General features: G+C 46.1%; 2 protein-coding genes and 2 long non-coding RNA genes across 13 annotated transcripts in view; 2 read left to right on the forward strand and 2 right to left on the reverse strand.

The window, feature by feature from the left end:
- Nucleotides 1–3917, reverse strand: part of LOC140253516 (uncharacterized) — a 19569-nt gene extending 15652 nt beyond the window's left edge. The window contains exons 1-3 of the long non-coding RNA XR_011903873.1: nt 3834–3917; nt 966–1137; nt 735–879 (exon numbers count right to left, since the gene is read on the reverse strand). This is a non-coding gene — a long non-coding RNA (uncharacterized lncRNA). The remainder of the gene's footprint in view (nt 1–734; nt 880–965; nt 1138–3833) is intronic.
- Nucleotides 3498–6457, forward strand: MYOD1 (myogenic differentiation 1). Its single transcript, XM_072339155.1, has 3 exons — nt 3498–4384; nt 5496–5574; nt 6204–6457. Exons 1-3 carry the CDS (start codon nt 3824–3826, stop codon nt 6455–6457), a joined length of 894 nt encoding a protein of 297 aa, XP_072195256.1. The 5' UTR covers nt 3498–3823.
- On the reverse strand, nt 4351–19417 carry LOC140253517 (uncharacterized). The gene is made up of 6 exons (XR_011903874.1): nt 19288–19417; nt 16267–16376; nt 13194–13404; nt 11189–11357; nt 8096–8314; nt 4351–4467 (listed from the first exon to the last, which is right to left on the reverse strand). It is a non-coding gene; the product is annotated as an uncharacterized lncRNA (long non-coding RNA).
- Nucleotides 19418–22235: 2818 nt separating this feature from the next.
- The window catches only part of KCNC1 (potassium voltage-gated channel subfamily C member 1), a 113520-nt gene continuing 112221 nt past the window's right edge, over nt 22236–23534 (forward strand). For all 10 annotated transcript variants that reach the window (XM_072337200.1, XM_072337191.1, XM_072337196.1 and 7 more), the window contains exon 1: nt 22236–23429. In XM_072337200.1, coding sequence (XP_072193301.1) covers nt 22860–23429 — 570 coding nt within the window. In that variant the 5' untranslated portion in view covers nt 22236–22859. The remainder of the gene's footprint in view (nt 23430–23534) is intronic.

Raw genomic sequence — 23534 nt, forward strand, 5'->3', positions numbered from 1 at the left:
TCAAGAAAGTTGCATGGATGAATTTAAAGATGAAAGCAGTAGACCACAGAATGAAAATAAATGCTAGAAGACTGTACTAAGGTGACAAGAAAGCACAATGAAACACTTTCAGTAAGTGCTTTGTGACTCCCTTACACAGCTGCAGTTAAGAACCCATTTCTGTAAAGCTGTGAGACCACTTAATTTCTGTTAGTGTTGCAACATGACAGATGATTACAGCACTGATGCTTTCTCCACCTTTCTAGTGCAATGACTTAAAAATCACTTTAAAACATCTCCTGTATTCTCCAGCAAAAATACTGCACTGTGCCACAAGAATGGTTTGAAATGCTTTTAGCAACATGCTGGATTTGTCTGTTTGGGGCGGCTGCTCTCAAATACAGCAGTAGTTTAACAGCTATTTCCATCTGGGCTGGATTCCAACACCCACCCTCACGCTGAGCATACCTTATTCAACAATTAGTTCCACTGACTGCAACTCAACGTGAATAAGAGCAATGGAATCCATTCTTCTCAGTATTAATACATAGCTCGCTAAGTATGAATGGAGAAAAACTGCTAGTCGAGTTATATACTAGTGCCACATAGCTAGTACAGGCAACGTTTGATATACAGCAGTCTCCTTTAAGGTTGCTAGCCTACGATACAGGCACTGGTTTCAAGCACTGAAGAACTTAAATGAATTCAAACAGAACAAGGAGCCCAACATTTAAACTTTTCAATGTAAGACTTACTTGCTGCTTCTTTTCCCCTGAAATACTGCCATATGTGCTTCTTAGAGGCTCTTCTCATCTTTATCTTTGTAGCCAAACATGCCAGTACTTCTTCAGATTTTAGGCCTTTTTCTCTCTCTCTTCCAAAATACCTTCTGGACTCTGCCTGAAGAGACAGTTCTATTAATTCTAGGTAATCTCACAGTCAGCTGTTTTCCCAGTCTATGCTCTGAAAAAGAAAAGATCAGTTACTGTAGATAACCAAAGCTTTTCTTGTCCACGTGACGCTTGTGCTGTGGGGCATGTGTGCCTGTGATCTCTGTCAGCAGAACCCGTCCACTGTGTACAGGATGATCCTCTCCATGCTTTGCAGTGCAGGAAGTACAACCTGCCACTCTCTTCTCAGCTTCATTTCAACCATGCCCTGAGAAAGTGAGATGAAAGATCAGTGTGAAACAGGTATAAAGTCAACAGCATTTAAAGCAACTGTACAGATATCTTCCACTGCTGAATGCTGTCATACATGTATGACAACATTCCGTATATGTTCTTACAAAGCCAAGCCCAAATAATACAGAACAGTTGCAGAAACATCACTGCAGTAAATATAGCATTCAAACCGGAAGCTCTGAAGAGACCTATTCTTTACTTAAAATGATGAGTCAAGGCAACAGAGGCTTCGAAACAGGAATAAAAAATGGTGCATTTCTAAATGCTGCCATAAGAAATTCCTGCGGTTGTATGGAAAGGGAGCTTGCTGCTGTCTGCAATCAGAGTGAGGAATTCACTTCAAGTATCTTGGTGGAGTTCATGCCATATCCTTCCTCTTCTCCTCTCTGACCGCACAACATTGAGAAGAGCATCTCGGAATACTGTTCTTCACAAAGACTTGTTTCTGGCCCATAACATCTTTATGGACAAAACTATCCTTGGGCAAAATGCTAGAAAGACAATTTGAGTTTTGGTGCCAGCTGCAAGGAATGCATCCTTGAAGAATCAGAGGCCAGAAGGGGCCTCTGGAGATGATCTAGTCCAGCCCCCTGCTAAAGCAGGTTGAAGCTGCTCAAGGGCAGCTTCACTGAAAGATAATTCTGAGCAGAACTCACCAGCTGGTCATGGCTTTCTCCTAACTTTTCCACTTAGGTGAGCTCATGCACTTCCGAGCATTCATAGGCAATTACTGGCAGACTCTCAGTATTGCCTGTCCAAGTCTCACCATCTGTTGCCTCTGCCCAAATTAACCACTACGCGTGCCAGTCCTCAAATGCCTTTTCCTGGGGTCAGATACAACCTAGATGCACATTCACAGTGGCAGATGACGCTGTACCTTTAGGTAAATGTTAGTAATATTAGCATTTCCACTAATTAAACCAATGACCTGAGGAAAGTTCCCATGTTTTGAGTGGGTCAGCAAGGCCAGCACCAATGCTCGACACCCAATGCACAGCTGTTAAACCATGTAACTGTTTCTCATTTCTACTTGTTTTGTCTTATTGTATACAAAACATTGTTCTGAATACAAATTATTTTTACGTTAGCTGTTCTGTAAAGGTTAAAACAAACATTCTGTTCTCTCCTTCTGGATCAAAGAGCCTCTACAATAACAGTGGTGTGTTTCCATGAGCTTGCTGCTCTGCCTCAGAACAGCTGGGAGATACACTTCTGCATGCGTAGGGCTGATCAATAGCTGCTCTCCTTGGGGCAGATCATTTTTCAGCACTGGATACAGTGAAAGAACAAACTAGTACAGAGCCCAAAACATCTACTTAAATAAATAAATACATAATCTTTGGGTAATGACAGAATGGGACTAACAATTCTCAGCTCAAGCGATAGTCCTAACCCAGACTCCGGCAGCCTTGAGAGATGTTACCAAAGCCATCCTGCTCTTCCACGTCCCCAACTCTGCCACAGCTTTCTGCCCAAGGTAACACACTCTTATTGCACAAGCAATTGGACAGCAGCACGGTTACACGTGCAGCACAATACCACTCACGACGTCACGTCAATCTCTTCAAAGGCTTTGGAATTAAGGTAAGCTGAGGCTCGAGTTCAAAGGGGAACCTGAAACGCAAACGTACACATCTGAGCCGAGGTGCAACGAGTCACTTACTGTAACTCAGGTGGGTCACAGCAGAACCACGGCCGCGCGGCTCAGCTGAGGAGCCGCGCGCTTCCCGCAGTCGCCGTGCCCGCAGCGCGCTCCCGCCGGCTGCTCGGCCAGGCCTCGCTGTCCCGCTCAGCCCCGTGCCTCAGGCCAAGCTCCGCTAACCGTGCCCGAGCCCCGCCCGACACCTCGCAGCTCCGGGGCCCGACCCGCCGACGGCGGCCCCGGTCCCCAGCCGCACATCCCGTGGTGCGGGCTCTCCGCTGGGGTTCTGACAGAACAGCTCCCGGCCGGCGTCACGCGCCCGTGTGCCGACGGAAAGCACGCGGCAGCAGTCCCGGCGCGTCGCTGCGGGGCGAAGGACGCAGCGCTCCGCCAGCCGCCCGTCGGGCCCGGAGCCTCTTCCCGCAGCTCCGACGGGGCGGTTCGCTCCCGTTCCCTTCGCTTCACCGAGCTCCGCCGACGGCCGCGGGCCGCTACTCCCCCCTGCAGGCGGCCGCGCCGCGCCGCAGCCCCGACCCCGTCGCTGCCCTCGCCCCGTCGCCCCGGCTCGTCGCTCTGCCCCGCGCTCCCGGTTCCTTCGCGGACGCCCCCGCGGTTACCGTGCGGCCGCGGCCGTCCCTCCGGGCGAGGCGCGGGGTTCCGACACCCGAGGGCCGCTCGGCCCTCCCCGCGCCGCCGCGCGCAACTCCCCCTTCCCCCCCGCAGGGGGCCGAGGCTCCGGGGGCTCCGTTAGCCGCGGCCCCCTCCCCGCCCCGCCGCGCCCCGCCCCGGCCCGCCGGGGGCTCCGGCATAAATACGGCCCCGAGCGGCGCTCCCGAGGCGGTGCGGCTGGGGAGGGGTCGGCGGTGGTGGTGCCAGCAGTTACAACCCGCGCCGGTGGCCTCGCCTGGGACAGGGTGCGAGGACCCCGCTCCCTGCCTGCCTTGCACAGCCACCCTCGGGACCCCCCACGTACCCCCCGACCACCGACTCGCCCTGCTCCGCATTCCCGATCGCCCCCATGGACTTACTGGGCCCCATGGAAATGACGGAGGGCTCCCTCTGCTCCTTCACGGCCGCTGACGACTTCTACGATGACCCGTGCTTCAACACATCGGACATGCACTTCTTCGAGGACCTGGACCCCCGGCTGGTGCACGTGGGAGGGCTGCTGAAGCCTGAGGAGCACCCGCACCACCACGGGCACCACCACGGGCACCCACACGAGGAGGAACATGTGCGGGCACCCAGTGGGCACCACCAGGCCGGCCGCTGCCTGCTGTGGGCATGCAAGGCCTGCAAGAGGAAAACCACCAACGCTGACCGCCGCAAAGCTGCCACCATGAGGGAGCGGCGGCGGCTCAGCAAGGTCAATGAGGCCTTCGAGACCCTCAAGCGCTGCACCTCCACCAACCCCAACCAGCGTCTGCCCAAAGTGGAGATTCTGCGCAACGCCATCCGCTACATCGAGAGCCTGCAGGCCCTGCTCCGCGAGCAGGAGGATGCATACTACCCAGTACTGGAGCACTACAGTGGGGAGTCAGATGCCTCCAGCCCTCGCTCCAACTGCTCCGACGGCATGGTGAGTGCCCCGGGTAGGAAATGAGGTCCTTCCTCCTTGTAGTTCAGCAGCGGAGGGAAGCAGGGTCCCCACATGCCAGGTCTCTGGGAAGAAAAGGGAAGTCTGTTAGATTCCTGGGAGGAAGGTTAGGCAGTCCCCTGTGTGCCTGCAAACACAATGGCCTCCGGGCACCTCTGATTTCATGCTCTGCTGTCTGTCCCTTGAAGGACAGCAGTGAGGCAGGTCCCCTTGGGTGTGGGAATTGCAGGGGAAAACGTGCAGGGCAACTGGTCAAGCATAGCGTTTGCTTTCTATCATTCATTGGGATAACAGAAGGATGGCCCAAGTAATGGGCGTTGTTTTCCTTGACCCTTAAGAAGGCCAGCTCTCCTCTCACTTGACCCCACTGCAGACATTTACCAGCAAGAAAAAGAGGCCAGGCTTAGAGCCTTGGGTTATGGGGAGGGGACAAGGGTGGCTGCAGGACTGCTGCCGAGAACGGGACCACAAGGACACTTCTGCAGTTTTTTTCTAGTGGGGATAATAATCACTGAGCTGAGTTCTTGGGACTGTGAAATAGTTGGAAGGTGGGAGAGTTACACAAAGGTCCCCTCCTCAAAATACAGCCTTTTCATTGTAGATTCACATACTGAACAGAAATATGGTGGTCAGGGTTTGGCAGTTTGTCTTTACAAAACCAAGTAAGAAGAGAAACTGCAGGAAATCCAAAGGTAGAGTAGTGGCTTTCTCAGAGGAACTCATGTTCGGAGAAGTCTTCCAAAGTTAGATCAAAAGAATTCCTCTCCTGAGTTGCCTTTCCTAAACTGACTGTACATGTAGGGCAGTACTGATGAGTTTGCTGGAAAACCTCATCTCTGGTAAAGCCACAGCTTCTGTCATAGCGATGGTGGTAATTTGCCTTTGGAACGGACATGGATTTACACATTCTGGTGTAAATCCATTCCTTTTTTTGGCAAGTTAATTCTGTCTGCTTCATTCTATGACATGAACTTGACAGCATTTCAGCTGAGAGCGATGGCACAGATTAGCTACTGAAATACAAGATCAGATGGTTCCTGGACCTGTGGAAAAGGCAGTCCTCCAGCCTCACTCAGATTATTCTCCTTTCCAGATGGAGTACAGCGGGCCGCCTTGCAGCTCTCGCAGGAGAAACAGTTATGACAGCAGCTACTACACGGAATCACCAAATGGTGAGTATCTGCTGTTGAGAATATGGCTGTGTGAAGCACAGAGGATGGGGACAGCAGCAATTGCCATAGCCTCCCTGTGGCCTTCTCCATCCCTAGTCACTTAGCCAGGCTGGGGAAGCAGCCTGCCTGTCCAGCCAGTGAGCTGCTGATGCTGGCAGAAGCACTGGATTTCATGTAAATGTATTTGCAAGTGCAGTGGATATGTTATAGCTGCATTTCCCGTTTGCAAATAGAGCATCTAGGTACATATTCTTCTCTGCCGCTGATTTTCAGTCTTAACCCCATTTTGCCTGAAGCCTTTTCTAACCAGTTATCATTGATCCAAACTGGAGAGATGCCTGATAGAATTCCAATCTTCCATTCCTTTTCTGAGGACTGAAGTAGAGCCCTGGATCCACCCTCCCTGAATAGCAGACTGTTTCACTCAGGTCTCTCCTCTGTTTCACAGATTACAATCCCTTTCCTGATAACTGGCATCCTTCACTCTTACTCATTTCCTCTGATTCTTTGCATGCTCTCAGATGTGCACTTCAGCCGCTTGGTGGGCTTTTCATTTCTTTATGAAAGAACTACATCCTACGATATAAGTACACAGCAGGTAAATGGATCATGTTTGTCTTTGTTTTTAGACCCAAAGCATGGGAAGAGTTCTGTTGTTTCCAGCCTCGACTGCCTTTCAAGCATTGTGGAGAGGATTTCCACAGACAACTCCACATGTCCCATACTGCCTCCAGCTGAAGCTGTTGCTGAAGGGAGTCCCTGTTCCCCCCAGGAAGGAGCAAGCCTGAACGACAGTGGAGCTCAGATTCCTTCCCCCACCAACTGCACCCCGCTTCCTCAGGACAGCAGCAGCAGCAGCAATCCAATCTACCAAGTGCTATAAAGGCAAGTCCAGCCGGACTGCGCAGAGAACAAATTGCTCCGTTCAGCCAAGCTCCAAGACCTGCCTTCTAAAACAGAAAGGACTTCACGGCTTGTTCCAGTTTTAAAGTATCACACAAAATTCCTTCTATAACTTCTCAAACCTGTATAACTGCAAAATACACTTAGTTATTTATTGGTTGTTAAACTAAGGTTATTTAATATGTCTAGAGATAAAAGCGTATACGGGGAAATGGCCAATGTTTAATTTGGGCTTTGGAGAATAGGAACCCGGCTCTTGAATACGGAGGAGAAGAGAAATCTACAACAGCAGTGGCATGACAGACCCTTCTTCTTATTACCCCTGTTCTGGCCAAAATAAGGTTGTGGACCATTTTTTATAAAACTTTTTGTATAATTGTAAATAAGAGTTGCTTTGGAAAAAAAAAAGAAAAAAAGAAAAAAAAAAGAAAAAAAAGAAGAAAAAGGGAAAAAAATGAAACAAAAGCTAAAATTAAAAACAAAAAACAAAAATAGGAAAAATTAAAAATATATATATTTAATGTTGCTTGGTTTGTTGTGCCAAACTTTAACTTTATATATTTATACGATGTGATTGCCAAGAATGTTTTCAACAGTATTCTAAATAAAGACCCTTATTTATAAAATCTGTGGCATTATCTTGACTTTCATTAGAGCCTCTAGAGTTACTGGTGCATTTAGGAGCAGTGTTAAGATCGCTGCCTTGGCAGGAAGAAGATACAGGCTCTGATTCAGCAAAGAAATCAAGTGCTTGCTTCAGCTGCGCTACTTTCAGTTACTTTGTGCAAAGGCATCGCTGAAAAGGGGTCTACTTTCTTCCTGTGGTATCCCAGTGATTTCTGAACCAAATCTTATGTGTCAGTGGTCTTCACTAAGAAGGTCTGTGAGGTAAACAAGCATATTTGTCTTGTTCCCCCAAGTTCACTATTACATGACTAGAGCTTACAAAGCTGTGATAGAAGTGGGAGTCCTAATAAATTAGACTCTCCAGATTCCATTGTAGCTACTATAAATTAAAGCCTTACGATGACATTTTGCAAGATCAGGTACTACATATGCAGATTTTCCATTCAAGACATAATTTTAAGTGCCTACACCATATCCATATACACTCAGGTATTAGAAAAGACTTAGAAGTCACTTTCTGTCACAAAGTTCAAGGTACAGATCAGAGTTTTCCTCAAGTTCAGGTTGGAATTTAAGCCCAAGATTGGCAGTTTTAATTTGGATTTGAACTTTAAGCATCTCTGGCAGCACTGCTCCAGGGATTTGCTTCTTGTTTAGAGCCTCTCTAAAAATAACCGGTGGGGTATGTTTCATTCAGTATATACATGTAACCTTGCAAGCTTGCCACAAAACTGAAAAACATGAAGCTCCAAGCAAATAGTCATTGATAAGAAAGTACCAGGGTGTTTGTGTACATTTGGACTAGAACAGCCAGTTGCTGGAGCCCACATACAACAACCTGCTCCTTGTCACATTGCTGTGGTTCTTGTTTAAAGAACAGCCAAACAAATAAACAACAGATACCATCATCAGCTCTAAACGTTTGATGACAGATCAGTCACTGTATTCTCCCTTAGGTGATTAGTACTGAAGGAATTTGTGCAGCTTGTACCTCTTCAACAGGAGGAGCAACTCCTCAAAGAGAGAAGCAACTCATGGGCTCCCTCGTGGTGCGCGGCGGTGACCACGGTGGATGATGAATGAGGGCACAGAGGACACAGGGCTGCTGTGCAGGCATGTCGAGCTTGGCTGGTCATAGAGGCTGGGGCAGGACTGCCCCCTCAGCACCTTAACCAACATCCAGCTTTGTAAGGGTCTCCTGTTGGCTTCGCTGTGGGCAGAAAACACAGTCCAGCTTGTAAATGTTCATCTTTTCCTTTTTTTATTCCCCTTATTTACGTTCATTTTTCCCCCCCTTAAAACTAAGAATTAAATGAATTTTGGTGTTATAATTCATACTAGCATGAATCAGGAGCAACTGCTAAGATCAGAAAAAATGTCCCACTTTAGTCTGATTGGAGGTAGTGTCATTAACTCACAAAAACTAAACACAGTCAGATCCTCACAAACCAAATCTTTCCATACAGACGATAATTCCATTGCCTCCAGTGAACAATCAGGCCCATATGCAAAAGATGCTTTTGAGAAGTACTACAGACCTTGCCATCCCTGTGCTCTGAGGCTGCTTACTTACTTCAAATCTACAGGTACAGTAATGGCAATCAAAAAACATTTTGCTGGATCAGGAACTAAGAAGACCCAACTAAGAAGACCCTTAGCACAAAGCTCTCCCCTGCCTCGCTGTGAGACCCCATGGGGCACAATAGGAAGCACCCTGGGTCCAGCTGGCATGGCACAGCGGACACAGAGTGCTTGTGCTCAACAATGTACATGCAGTTCTATGTGAAGTCATGTATATTGCATTTCACTGATTTATTTTAGCAACCCAAGTTTCCACATACTGATGTTAATGTTACAACAGAGAGCAAGCATTTAGCACATCCCAAAATAGATGGATGGATAAAGAAGAAAAAAATATTCCTAGATTTACTGTGCAGAGCCCATATTTTTCCCACTGATGTCAGTGAGAGAAATCCACTGGAGTAAGGCCAAGGTGCATCAGTGCTGATAAACATACCTTTAGATCACAGCTGTATTTATTTTTCAACTTAAGCAAGGAAAATGTGCGCATTTTTTCCTGTCTGTTCCTAAGGTGGTATATTCAAAATAAATACCGGAAGTTACTCTATGCATCAAGGGGATGGTGCATTGCTGACACAGTCCTGCCCACATGGAAACATTTCAAAGCTGGACATCATTTGGATTCAGAACTTTGCTTTGTCAGTGACATGGGACATAGGCAGAGCAGAAGAATGAGCACAAGGCTGACCCAACATTTGCAGACACTGCTTCTTAAATCGGGACGATCCCAATAACCATCCCAGTTGGGATCATGTAGGGATCATCCTGCAAGACAGACTGCAGTCCAGCTTGGCCTACAGGAATGCACAAGCGTGCACTACACACACCAATAGTCTGAAGTCATCAACTTATACTATAATTCTGAATCAATGTAGGATGCAGGATGGGAAAGTTGTTATCTTATTATATATTATTTCCCAGATTACAATTGAAACTGATACAGAAATGTCCACACACTAAAAATTCAATTTTAGGTATAAGAGAAATATGAGCTATTCCTGATAAATATTTTTTCTTCTTAAAGTATTTTCTCATCTGTATCCAACACTATTAAATAAATACAAAGTGGGTAGTTGCCTTGTACCAGTGCTGCTCTTTCAGAATGACCTGTTATTTCAAATACAAGACAAAGACCTGGTAGGCATTGCTGAATGTGAAAGGGAAAAGAGTTTTCATTTTACAGATTGCATTTTGCAGAGATACTTGAAAGGGTCAAATATTGCGAAGGGGACAGCTTGCTCACTCTACTCATAGAATTGGTATTGACACCTCCAGAAGAACATCATCCAAAGGCGAACCTTCGGATCATGCATTCTCCACAGCCAAGACCTTCCCTCAATGGTCTGTGCAGAGCCTGTTGTACACCTGGGAATGCTGTTAAGTAGAAGCTTGTGGTTTGACAGTCAGTAGTTGAGATTCAGGGCTAGCAGGGTACAAAATGAGCCCTAATGTCACACAGAAAAGCCTCCTTTGTCCTTTCCCACCTTGGTCTCATCAGGAGTTAGCAATGTCTGACATAAAGCTTTCTGAGCCAGCAGAAGGAACCTAGAGACATCCCTATGGGCAAGACCCAGAAATACATCTCTCACATACATAGACACTTCTGAATAACATCTTAACAATACAAGTTAATGAATGCTGATCTACCCTACTAGTTACAAAAATCCTCAGGATCTTCCCACTGACACAACTGGCATGACACTGAACTCATTTCTTTCTAAAACATCACCAAATTATCTTCCACGTGACTCTGAGCAACATCAGATAAGACTCAATAAAAAATTCCATATTAATCAACAGGAAGGAAAATGCTGCACGTGAAGTGAAGCTTTCCATTATTGATATGCAAATGCATTAAAAACTGACAACCAGTAACCCACTTCATCAGAGAGAAGGAGAGAAACTGTAACGGCAGTGGGTTTGGTGCTTTGGTTGGGTTATTTTGTTTGTATTTACTTTTTTTTTGCTTGGAATCAGGAATTCAGAGTTCTGGGACTCAGCACAGTCACCTAATGTTGCAATCACATGGCTGTGAGATGCGTCTCCCAGTCTCTACAAACCACATCTGAGGTGCTGAATAACAACCTGGAACTGCAGTAGCCCTCTGAAGCTCAGGTTCTCCCTAATCCACTGAAACTGACCTTGAGCCTTTTGGCTTTTTTTTTTTTTTCTGTCCAACAGCAGCATCTGCTGGACAACTTTCATATTGCAGTTATTTCCGAAATTCCTTTGGGTGAGTTCAACGTGTAGGAAACAACAGGTATAGGAAATAGCAAAAACGGTCATAGCTTTCATTTAGCACCTGGAGCTTCATACACCAAGAAAAACATGTTGGAAAAGTCAAGCATTTCGTTGCCAAAGAGGCTTCTAAGGAGAGGGAGAAAAAAAAATGAATGAATAGTTAGATTTTTGTCTGTTAAGGCCCAAATTCAGCAGCCTATTTTCATTTGGTTTACCTATGTGAAAAAGAAGACAAAAGGAAAGAGAAAAGGTTTGAACTCACCGTCCAGCTGCGATGTTAGAAGTGGTGCTGGGGGAGACTGGTTACATACCAGAAAGCACATGCACAAGAGCAGGAGATGGCAGAAGGATTGCAGTGCTATTCTCTGGTGGCAGAGCCCTTCAGCCTTTCAGGGTGTGAATCTTCCTGGTACACAGTCAGTCACCTCCACCTAAAATGCAGGTGTAGAAATGGACAAGCTGAGAAATGGTCTCATGTTTGGAAAGAACATTTCAAGCCATGCAAGGAAGTGTAGAGGCAACACATCTAGAGATCGATCTACCTTACACTTTGGTCATACAACATTCCTTCACATTCATGCTTTACTAAATCAATCGTAAGACTGGCTTGCCATAACCAAAAAACAAAATCCGAATGACTTGTGCTTTATGTGTGGCTCAGGATTTATACTCTGAGAATGGTCTCCTTTGTTGACTGACAGCCACTGAGTGCTGCACTCAGTTCAGAGAATCCATCATGTTTGAGAACAAATGCCCTTGTTCGTCCAACTCATAACTATTTCCTCACCTGTGGTTCTATTTGAAGTCAGCAGAGTTGACTATCACTGAGTGGCAGAGCATTACGATTCTGCCTTTAATGAGAAAGAATTTATTTTCAGTTGATCATTCACAGAAGAGAGCTAGTAGGCAATACTGGTAAAGCAATACCCCGTTGTTACAACGGCCTTCACCTTGCTTTATGCCACCTGTGGGCTTCCTGAGGCTGGAGCCTGGACAATCCAAGTGATACTGAGAGGTACAATTTATTTCTACCCGCCACAATGTGAGCAGAAACTACATTACTGCAATCAATAAGCATTGCATTTACCAGTTGTTTGTTTTTTTGGTGTTGGTTTGTTGTTTTTTTTCCAGACCACTGGAGGGCAGCATTTGTATATAAAAAAAAGAGACCATTTCTCCAAGGCATATATCTATTGTTTTTCCTAAACTTTTATACTGCTTCAGTTCAGATACAGAATATCATCTCATACCAACACGACTGAAATTAATGGGTTGAATGTCTGTCTAGTGTAACTCCATTAGTCTTTCTTGGCAGTTGACACAACTTTGGTACCCTTATCTGTAGGAATTCATAGCTTGTAAGATTCACTTCTATGTGAAAAATCACAGGATTTTATGTCTATATGGCAGCGTATCCCCATGAGTTGCATACTGGTGGTTAGGACAAAGACTACAGTATAGGCAAACATTATCAAGCAGCTTGTAGATGAAGTTCTCTTCCTCAAACAGGACAGCTAATGCTCCCATTACAAGCATAATGCCATAGAAATACAAACGTACATGGGGTAGAACATGTGTCACACCAGTCATTTCCTTCATTTTGGAAAGGAAGCATGGGATGTACTTAGCACAGATGTTCTAAGCTCTGAAGGTGGTCTTCTTGAGAACTAGACACTTGAAATAGCTTGCAGTTCAGAGCCAGCTGTACAAAATGTAGGCCCAAACATGGCTTTAAAAAGCTGCACAAATGCCAATTACGCTAAACAATATGAAAAAAAAAAGCAACAAAGTAATGTGCCTAATTAACAAAGCTAGAATGGAGTCAGCCATTTGGTTTAGAAGTACTCCCAAGAGAGACGTTAAATCCAACAGCCAGGGCAACTCTGGAGAAAATAAATTAACATGCTGGGGGAATATTTCAAGCTCTGCGGGAGCGAGCAGTGTGTTTGGTGAGGAGAAGCAAAGGTAAAAATATCACAGGGTGCTACGTTGTTTGTTTGTTTGCCAAGGACACTTTAGCTTTTGCCATTTATTTATTCTTCATGGTGTGCTAGAAAATATGCAAGACAACATAAAATTATCAGCATTACGTCACTGAATTTCCTAAATTTATCTTTTTGCCACCTGTTAAATCTTATCTCAAGGTCAAGAGAAACCACTGTTTTGAGTGAATGAATTATGGCACAGGCATATTCACAAAAAATACATTAGCAGTGTTCTTTTAATTTTAGTACTATGTACAACCACAGCTTAAAGAAGCCTTTTACCTTAGGACTTCCCTGAGAAATAAGCTCAGGTGGCTTGCTTCTGTCCAGGCAAAACTCACTTATAAGCATTACAGGCCTTCCGTGGGGCGTTTTGACTTCATCCTGGGCATGAAAGAGGAAGACACTGTTCTGCCAAAAGCACTGTTTGCTCCAAGCTCAGAGAAAAGGTCATCAGGGCTCAGTTTTCCAACATCTCTCTTGGTATCTTCTTCTGTAAGAAAGACATCTGGATTAAAAAATTGCAAGCTTCTATTAGTTAAATGCAACCCACCTGAACTCTCTATGCAGAAGTGTAAGCAAGACTCTACAGACCCATCAGCTCGGATCTGTTTTGTCTAGGAGCATGAAGGAATACGATTTTCTGCTGGAAGATAGACAAATTTGTTCTGAAGCACTGTGGTTAGGGAGGTATTTCACTTTCTCATACCGGAATTACAAAGAGATCAGGGAATGTCCTGTAGACGGCTTTCGTTTCACGACAGCTTTTTCTGGTCTCATAACTAAGGACTGACTGACAGCTGTCTGGTTCAAAATCTTAAGTACCTGCCATCAGGTAAGGTCAGGCCTCTAACTCCTGAGTTGCAGTGAATACTGTGGCTTGAATCCTTTCCAGTATTCGTTTGTTGGCAGCTGTTTCCATCTGTTCTTTCTAAGGCAGTTCTGCCCTATCCCCAGGGAAGAGCAGGACTGGCACGCACTGCACTTGCTTGTTGTGAGCCGGCTGCTCATGTTTTACCTGAATCTGTCATTTTGCCTCATCTGCTCTCTGGCCTCTTTTTGCAGCCAGAATTCAGAGTTCTGCTGCACATCAATGACAAAAAAAAAATCCTGTTTCTCAGATATGAATGACAAAATAATGCTCTCTCTTTTAAATGCAAGTTATTGAATAGACAGGAAAGACTGATCAGTTTGTTTAACCCTCATAGCTCCTAGGTATGTAGTGATTCCTGTGTGTATGTTTTGTAGCTAAAGCAAAGTACCCTTGGCATACCTTTCCTTTGTTGTGACTTAAGGCACATGCTCTTTGAGCAATTCTTGACCACCACCATTACATGTGGCTCCAGTTTGTTTGTTAGTTGGATTTTGTGTGTGCTTTTTTGTTTTTCCTTCTGGTACAGCACACAATATGGGAGAAAAAAAAAACAACAAAACCCCCCCAAAAACCCAACTTCTGTTTCCATATCTTCTATTTTAGACACCAGTGGTTACATTTCCAGACATGAAGCTGATCTTTTGGGAATCTTGGTTGGCTGAGCAGATGTCTAGGTACGTAGGACCCATCTGTTAAGTCTTACCATCACTACTTATGTGCTTGTTAACCCGCTGTCTATGGTCTATCGGCTGGAGTGAATTAAAAGACTGTACTTTTTTTTTTAGCCAAGGTAATTAGCTCTATATTTTCAACACCGAAAGTTTTAATTCATATTTTGATACATCATCCCTTGCCTGATTTCCAACTGGATTAAATGCTCTTCAAACCTCTTGGACTTCTGACGTGTGTGGCAAAAAAACCAAAAGCCTTTATGTCTAAACCTTTTTTTCTTCCAAAGTACTTCAAAATATCTCTCAAAACATTAGATGCATTCCACAGTTCTCACGCAGACTTAGTGGGGATGGGTGGGGGAAATAATCAGTAGGATAAGAGATGTAACGTGGAAATGAAGCTGAAAAAGAACCCATTAGCAATCCAAATGTACTCATCCAGGTTTTGTCCCAGTGAGTTTTATACATATTTTTGTACATACAGACAAACACGCCTGCTAACAACTGTGTATATGTACACCCAGGAGAATGGACAGTGATTTCATTGAATTCCCACACCACCTTTTCTGGGATGCACTGCTCTTTTCTGGGTATATTTCTCTGTTTGCTTTATGCGATGGTCAAACTGGGCTACAGAAGCACAGCACCTCTGAGCATGTCTGCATGGAGATCTCTTAATCTTCTGAAGGGCTCTTAAGGGGATTAACGCAATAAAGCAAATAAAAAGCTAAAATATTTTAAAATCAATTTTAGAAAGCAATATTTTTCTCCATGTTTTAAATAGGCTGGACGTCTGTAAGCTGGAGAACAATTTTAACAGAACTTGTAGTAATATGTTTCATTTTTAATTACAGGCTGAAAATTTCACAGGAGACTGGCCTTTATGGATTTGGGTACCCCTTTTCTCTCATCCCTTCATAGGAAACCCAGTAAGTACGCTCCTGCAGGCTCCATTGCAGGACAGGCATCCATCCTAAAAGCACAGAGAGGTCCAGCTTTGCATGAGAACACAGCCTAAATTAGGAAGACCCACTTCTGAATGTTGGCCAACTATGAGCAATTTGTGCCACCATGATATTTCTTTGCTTCCCTGTTATTCCCCAGTCATCTTTACTTCAAGGATACCTACAGGCTGGGAATACATCTGCAAAGCCTGGCAGAATCCACCCATGAATCAGTCCATGAGTAAACAATGACTAAACATGCGGTGTCTTAGGAACAAGCATAGCACTGTGCTTTGTAAGCCATCCATTTAAATACAGCCCTTCTGCACTGCGATATCTAGAGAAGGCTTTTTCCCATATCCAGGAAACTATAGGTAGAGCATCTTCCTGTTCCCTAGAGCACACAGCTACAGCACATCCTGGCGCTATTCACTCTGATTTAGCTCTCACTGGAACAACAGACTGCTGGTGCTGAGCCACAGGTTCAAAAACAAACAAAAATCAGGAAACCTGCATGCCCAACAGCTGGCTGAAGATTTGTTGTCATAAGGTGGATTTTGCTTTCCATTTACTCACACTTGTATTATACAAATCCTGTTTACTTACAGAAGAAACACAGTGCATTTTACCCTTAGTGCCAATTATTGAACCATGATCATATACAGCATGTAAGAATTATTTCAACAGGATTAAATATCGTATTTCATGGCACCGTCCACATACATAATCACAAAGCTAGAGAAAAGCAAAGACATCTCAATTATCGATTTGTGTCAAATATTGAGGAGCTGGGTTAATCAAGAGACTTAAGCAATGCTTTAAACATGGGAGTCAGAACTGTTCAGATTTATTTCAACTGTGCTTACCTTTCAACACCCAGCTTTAGGAGCCGCTTATGCCAATGAAGATATACAGGTCATTTTCTTCCTTGTTTGTCTCAGAACATTTCAGTTGTTGATGTAGACTCAGAGTAAGCCTGAGAAATAATAACAGTTGTGAAAAGTGAATCATTCAACAAAAGTAAATCTCTCATTTCAATTTAAAAACAGAGAAAGACATGTTCTAATTATTTTGATGTATTAGAGAAATAGTCAGCTGTTAGGCAAGCATGTGCTTTGTGCATAACGCAGCATGTTCTGTGCTCCTCCATTAGAAAGAGACCCTAATTTTTGCTTGTGCGTGGTTAAATGAAAAGGGTGCACTTGAGGCACCCAGGGCTGCACATCTTGCTCAAGAAAAGGCCAGTGCCTCCTGTTCTGTGTACTGTAAATAGTCTGTGTGAAATATTCACGCCTGTATCGATGGGTTTGTGCCTGTTGCTATGCTCCTGCACCTGCAAATTGGCTGAGATTTTAAAAACATCACCCAGCATTAGCAGACTTTCATTTTCAGTAGAAAAGTTGATTGGGTCAATCTCAGAAAGTCAAGGACCTCGAAGGACTCCCCAAAACAGATCAACTACAAATAAAGCAAAGCCAAATCACTAGCCACTTTTGGAACTGTAGTGGTAGCATGTGGTAGGAGCTACACAGATCAGCTATATACGTGCTGCATTTACTCTTTTGAACATGCAGACTTAGAGCCTTCAGGATTCCTGAACTCAGCTCCTAGTAACACATATTTAGCAGCTTCTATAAGCATATTTTCGTTATGCGCTGACACAAAGCTTCCAATATTGTAAGTTGACTTTTCCTCATCACCAGATGCTTGTTTTGCTGGATCTCGCCTAGATCAGCAACAGAAAGACAGAGACAAATCTATACCCTTCATAGAACAAAACATCACATTAGCAAAGCTGTGTGCCTTATTTCAGTTACTGAAAGCAGATTTTTGCTGTAATTTAGCTCCATGATTTCTTGAGGATGATTTTTGTGTTAGGGAATGTTCATACAAGGTAAATTCTGACACTTTTACTATGGTCTTGAGTAAAGTATATCTTGAAAATTGTACCATTTGAGGTTAATGTGTACTCCAAGAGAAGCACAGTGCCTGGCCCAGTCCAGCTACGAGCTGCTTTCAGGCAGGTGCTGGCTCTAAGGCAGATAACAGCCATTTGCAGTGTTCACTGCCCTTCTCTCTCACTATGAGAAACAGGGTCTGGAAACCATCCCAGCCCTTCAGGAAGCAACAGAACATTCCTGCCACCTTGCCTTGTGTGCACAGTTCTGCTCCTATTTACTCAGTTCCACCTCCCAATAATTTTCAGTGGAATCAAGTCATTGCAGGTGGGAGTTCCACTAAGTTAATGGAATGAGTAAGAACCTGTGATGATCTCTAACATAATACAATATCACTTTCATTTTTCCCCCCAGAACAACTTTCATTTATCTCACAGTTTGATATGCATCTGTTCAATACTGACAATTCTACACCAGCACTCTTCTTTAAGGATCCTAAAGGGATTCTTAAAACAACCTTCACTCACAATCAAATACAGCCCAGTACGAATAGATGGAGAACAAAATGCAGTCAGCAGGTGCAGCACAGCAAATGTTTCTCAGCTCATAGCAAAGCCAAGCAATATTTGAAGAACACGGATGAAAATGAAGTACATATTTAAGCAAAATGTGGTTAATAATATGAAAATAACCTCCAAAGCACTGGAACAAGATGCCTAGAGAGGTTGTTGTGGAGATTCAGTCTCTGGAGATACTCAAAATTCATCTGGATGCTTCCCTGTTCAACCTACTGTAGGGAACCTGCTGTAGCAGAGAGGATTGGACTAAATGATCTTCTGAGGTTCCTTCCAACCCCAATAATTCTGTTATTCTGTGAATAAAGGGGGAAAAAATGCCCAAATCTAGCCAGGTAAGTGCACAGGAGCTAGCTTTCAGTCTATCAAACTTCTATCTCTGTGACTACAGAAATATCTATCAAAAAATCAGGCTTTGTGATTGTGATGGGAGCCCTTCAGGCATGCAGCACCTCTATGGCTCCCTCAGTCAACATCAAGCAACAATAAATGATTTTCTCCCTTGTTCTCATATTTTCCATGGAAGGCTTTCATCCAACTATTGACAGTCCAAAGGGGTAAATCTCACCTTGCAGAAAAGTAATATAATCTTTGCAAGTGCAGCTTTGTTTGTTTTAAAATCAGTTTCAAGGACAGAGTGAGTACATTGCATGTTGAAGTGCATCACAGCTTTCCATTTGATTCCAAATGATTTACAGAGATCAATATTAACAGACAGAAATTCACAGTATGATGTAATCTAGAACTGATAAAGAACTGCAGTGGAATACCGTTGAACTGTCATGAATTTAATATAAGACAGCACAGACTGAGTTATAGCATTTGAGAATTGCAAAGCTGGTGCTCCAACCCTGGCTGCTTTTCGTTTTGAGATGACAACCCTTAGAAATAAATCTCTCCCTCTCAGCTTCCCCCAGCTTTAAAACATTTTAAATGTGCTCTCCAGTTGCATTCAGAGTTGCACATAAAGTCATAGGTTTTATAAATGTCTCTTTTCCCTCTTTATATTGTTGCTTTTCTTAGAATTGGTCAGCAAGTTTTTATAAGGACCTGTGCCTTTGAGTACAAACTGGTTGATGAACTCAGAATGGCAGGCTTAAATTTAAGGACTGAGTATTTCATTAGTTATCACCATAGTTGGTATATCCTTGTTGGAAGCAAAGTGTCCCTGTGTGTTTCTTGTGCCTATACAGCACTCTATAATTTTGATCTCTCAATTCATCTTCCGTAACGAAAAGAAAACGAAGATATAATTTTGCTCAAAGGTAATTACTTACTAAATACAGAAATATTAGGGAATATATGCTCAGTCATTCCCCCGTCCATTGAAAACTCCTTTGGAGATATGATTAGAAATCACTGCAATTCTCAGCTGAATTATTAGGTAGAGGCTTCTTTCTGGAAGACAACCTACCTTTCATTGTATCCTGTTACCCTGGGGATGCTGAAGCATAGGTCATCAAAGGTGATGCCAGGACTCCAGACACAGAAGCAAAAGAAAGACTTCCTCTGCCTGTGTCATCACAACACAAGAGGCAGTAGGGTGACCTAGCACAGAGGATAAAATTAGTAAGGGGACAGATGATCTTTTGCATAGGAGTTTAAAAAATAAAACAGCCCAAAGCAGCATTTCCACTGTCACCACTAAAAACGTTGATTCAGATGAACAGCAAAGGTTGTAAGCACTCCCAGTGACTCTAATGGGGCTGCTCAAAGGGCATATATTCTCCCTTGAACAGCAGCTGTGCAGCTCCTGCCTCTCAGAAGGCTCCCACATTAAAAAGTCTTCCTGAACTCTACAGCTGTCTTTCTCCTACTCACGCCAGGCTTTGGTTAGCCACAGCCCAAAGCAGATGACCATCAAGATCTGCCACCAGTACCAGCCAGGGAAATAAAATACAATTCTGAGGCCAACATCATTTGGGATTTCATGCTAACATTACCTCCTGCTGCTGCTGCTTTAACAGAATCCTTTTCTAGACTGTGATCTCCTTGCTCAAGCTACCAAATCTGTGCCTCCCACACAGGTCTCCCAGCACTCTTAAAACTGTTTTCATTCCTTTTTAGCAAGTAAATCTTAGTAAGGTTAACTGCTAGCTTACTTAACTTAAATATGACAAGAGTTAGAAGAGAAAAATAAGGTTATTCTTGGACATGTACATTCACTTCTTATGAAGTCCTCCCTGTACAACTTCTCTTTCCTGGGTAGAGAAGACACCCACCAGGGATGTGCAGACAGGACTGATTTCAGGTTGTTGACACAAGACCCAAGCTTTTACTCTTACATTCATTCTTTAACTGAAGTTGGTGGAGTTAAATGGGCAATGCTGCTTCCACAAGCGAGTGCATTGTCTGTAACACAAGTCTGAAAGTACAGAAGAGGAGCCACTGCTATTTTGAAACTGAAAAGGCTGAATGCTTGTATGCCTGACTGTGACAAATATACACATATGTTCATCTTGTGAACACGCTGGATTACAGAACCTCATTACAGCCCTGAAACCACTGCAGAGTTAGGGGAGATCCTTCAGCATCCCAGCAAATGGAGGCCTGTAGAGTGAGGCAGAGTAAGAAACAGTTATAGCACCATTATGGTTCAGTGGGGCAAGAGAGGCAGGATGCCACGATGCAGTTTGTTATTTAAGAAGCCTCTGTGGAATACGTTCTGTCCTTAAGTTTGAAGATCTTTGGAAATGATTTGGTTTCTTTTATCTACTGTAGTCCAAACCTTCCCATTCATGGGAAAATGTTTTGTTAAACAAAACCAGAATTTCATATTGCTACCAGGCAGGCTGTAATCAGCAAAGGTTTTTTTTTTTGTCAGTATGCTGTTACAGTCTGCTACATTCCTTGTTTAATAAAGATCTTATTTTCTGATACTTTGCCTCCCAAACTGCAAGATAAGCTTTGGAAATGATGCTATCTTTCATTTTCCCCATGAAAATAACGTATAAACATAGACTCATTTTTCCAATGTATATTTTTAAGATGGTTTCCTGTTTCTGCAGCTGTCTTGCTTCAATCCTTCTGCTCCCCTTCACCCACAGGCCTCTGATTTGGAGCCCTCTCACGCTCTTTTTGAAATACCCAGCTCATCTGTGGCTGCCAACTCTCCTTTATCAATTGCAGCCTTTGTATCTTCAAAGAAACCTCGCAGGTCACTTAAGCGTGGCCTCCCCACCTGAGCTCATGAAAACTATCTTTGAGCAAACTTCCAGTTTTTTAATGCACGCTTTGAGGTTCTTCTGAGGTCCTGCAGCACCCTCCTAGCAATGCCCAGGCCAGAGAGGAAGATGGAGCTCCAGAAGCCACAAGGGGCTCCTTTCATCCTCACTGATGCCCGAGAGCTCAACACTGATGTTCCTACAGAGGAAATGATGATATGGGCAATGGAAGGCAAGACTAACAGGCTGGGAAAGGACTTAGAATCTCTTCTGGATTAACCCCCATGGCCCTGAGAACGTGCCCTGCATCGCTTTCCCTTGGCCCCTGGATCCATCACCATCAGAAATAACAGATGAACGGGACCACAAAACAATTACCATTATTTTATCAACAAACTATAATCTTCATTTCCTTTCCCTTTCCAAATTTCAGTCTCAGGTCACTGCTCTCCTCTCATTCTACGCTTTCCTTCTGGTAACTCTCAAGGACTTTGGATGGCCTTTCTGTGCTGGGGTTTCTCAGACCCTTCCCTGCATCTCAGCCTCTCACTGTTCAACCCCAGAACTCAGCTGCTGCCTGGCTGCACTTCTTGGACATTCTGTCAATCAGCTGAGGGTGGCTGCAGTACAGCATGGCCTTAGTTCAGCCTCATGTTCCCTTAACTTCACTACGCTCCAGATTTCCATGCTCCCTTTTCCCACAAGTCAGGCAGACAAAAGCACCGAGCTCCTCGGCCTTCCTTCTGCCCCGCCAGCCTCGTAACCAACCCGCTGCCATTCACGCAGGCAAAGCAGGCGTTCAGGGCTCTCTGTTGCATCCTGCCACTGCTCCTGCAACCCTTCCCTCCACACCCCAGGTGCTGCCATGCCCGTCGCTCTCCCCTGCACACCACACGGGACACGTGCACTTGGGCAGACGGGGCGTTTCGCCACTTTGCTCAAGGGAGAGAGGCGGAGATTCACTTCAGCACCGCCGGAGACGTCGCGGAGCCACCATTCGGTTGGGCTCGGGGGCCGGGGCAGAGCGCACCGCTCCCGCTGTCGGGCAGCTCCGGACCCTCACCGCGGGGCGGGCGCGGCGCCCTCGGGGCGCGGCCGGCGCTAGGACCCGGCGCGCGGCGGCGGGCGGGAGCGGCGCGCCTGCGCGAGCGGGCGGGCGGGCTGCACCGAGCCGCCGGGCAGCGGCGGCGGCAGCGGGAGGAGCAGCGGCGGCGTCGCGGGTCCCCGCCGCCCGCACCGGCCCCGACCCCCGGCGAGGCAGCGCGCTCGGCGCAGCCAGCCGCGCAGGAGGAGGAAGCGGCGGCGCGGCGCTGTCCGTTCAGCACCAGCGGGGCCCCGCCGCCCCCGTCGGGCGGGGCGGGCGCAACCCGCCGCCCCCGGCTGCCGCCGGCTCCAGCCCCGCAACCGAGCGCCGGAGGGCACCGCCGCTGCCGCGATTTTTCTTTTTTTCCTTATTATTTTTTTTTTCTTCCCCTCCCTCCCTCCTGGGTGTCTTGGCTACATCCAACCGGCAGGGACCTCCCCCTCCGCCCCGTCCCCGCTCCCCAAGCCTCCGCAGCGGCCGCGCTCCCGGAGCATGTCCCCGCCGCCCCTTCCCGCCCCACCGCCGCGGCCGCAGCCCCCGCGGCCCCCGCGCCCCTGACTGAGCCGACGGCGGCGCGGCCCCGGCAGCCCCGGGGCGCGGGCGCCGAAAGGGAGCGGGCCCTGACCCGGAGCGGGGCTCGGCTTCGCAGCGCCTGCCGCCGAGCAGCCGTCCCCTTGCGGGCTCGCCGCCCTCCGTGCTCGCTTGGATGAGGCTGCGACATGCCTGATAAGAGACGAGATGGGCCAGGGCGACGAGAGCGACCGCATTGTGATCAACGTGGGAGGGACTAGGCACCAGACTTACCGCAGCACCCTGCGCACCCTGCCCGGCACGCGGCTGGCCTGGATCGCCGAGCCCGATGCCCACAGCCACTTCGACTATGACCCCCGCACGGATGAGTTTTTCTTTGACCGGCACCCGGGCGTCTTCGCCCACATCCTGAATTACTACCGCACTGGCAAGCTGCACTGCCCCGCCGACGTGTGCGGGCCCCTGTACGAGGAGGAGCTGGCCTTCTGGGGCATCGATGAGACCGATGTGGAGCCCTGCTGCTGGATGACCTACCGGCAGCACCGTGACGCCGAAGAGGCTCTGGACAGCTTTGGTGGGGCGCCCCTGGATAGCAGCGCCGAGGATGGAGACATAGATGGCACCGGAGACTCTGGCGATGGCGAAGAGGAGCTGGAGATGACAAAACGCCTCGCGCTCAGTGACTCACCGGATGGCAGGTCTGGGGGCTTCTGGAGACGGTGGCAGCCCCGCATCTGGGCGCTCTTTGAGGACCCCTACTCCTCCAGATATGCAAGGGTAAGCTACGCAACCAGCACCCTCACAAAATGCTTCCCCCCCTCGGTCCCACCTCCACCCAGTGGCACCGAGCTTAGTGCCACAGGCAGAGTAGAGCGGGCATCC

This window comes from Excalfactoria chinensis, chromosome 5 (genome assembly GCF_039878825.1).
Source record: "Excalfactoria chinensis isolate bCotChi1 chromosome 5, bCotChi1.hap2, whole genome shotgun sequence".
In the NCBI taxonomy this organism is placed as follows: Eukaryota; Metazoa; Chordata; class Aves; order Galliformes; family Phasianidae; genus Excalfactoria; species Excalfactoria chinensis.

What these genes read in the sequence shown, in the direction of transcription:
- MYOD1 (XM_072339155.1), top strand. Translation starts at nt 3,824, where the DNA reads ATGGACTTACTGGGCCCCATGGAAATGACGGAGGGCTCCCTCTGCTCC. An exon ending in CCAACTGCTCCGACGGCATG is followed by an intron (nt 4,385 to 5,495) that starts GTGAGTGCCCCG and finishes TCTCCTTTCCAG; the next exon opens with ATGGAGTACAGCGGGCCGCC. An exon ending in CTACACGGAATCACCAAATG is followed by an intron (nt 5,575 to 6,203) that starts GTGAGTATCTGC and finishes CTTTGTTTTTAG; the next exon opens with ACCCAAAGCATGGGAAGAGT.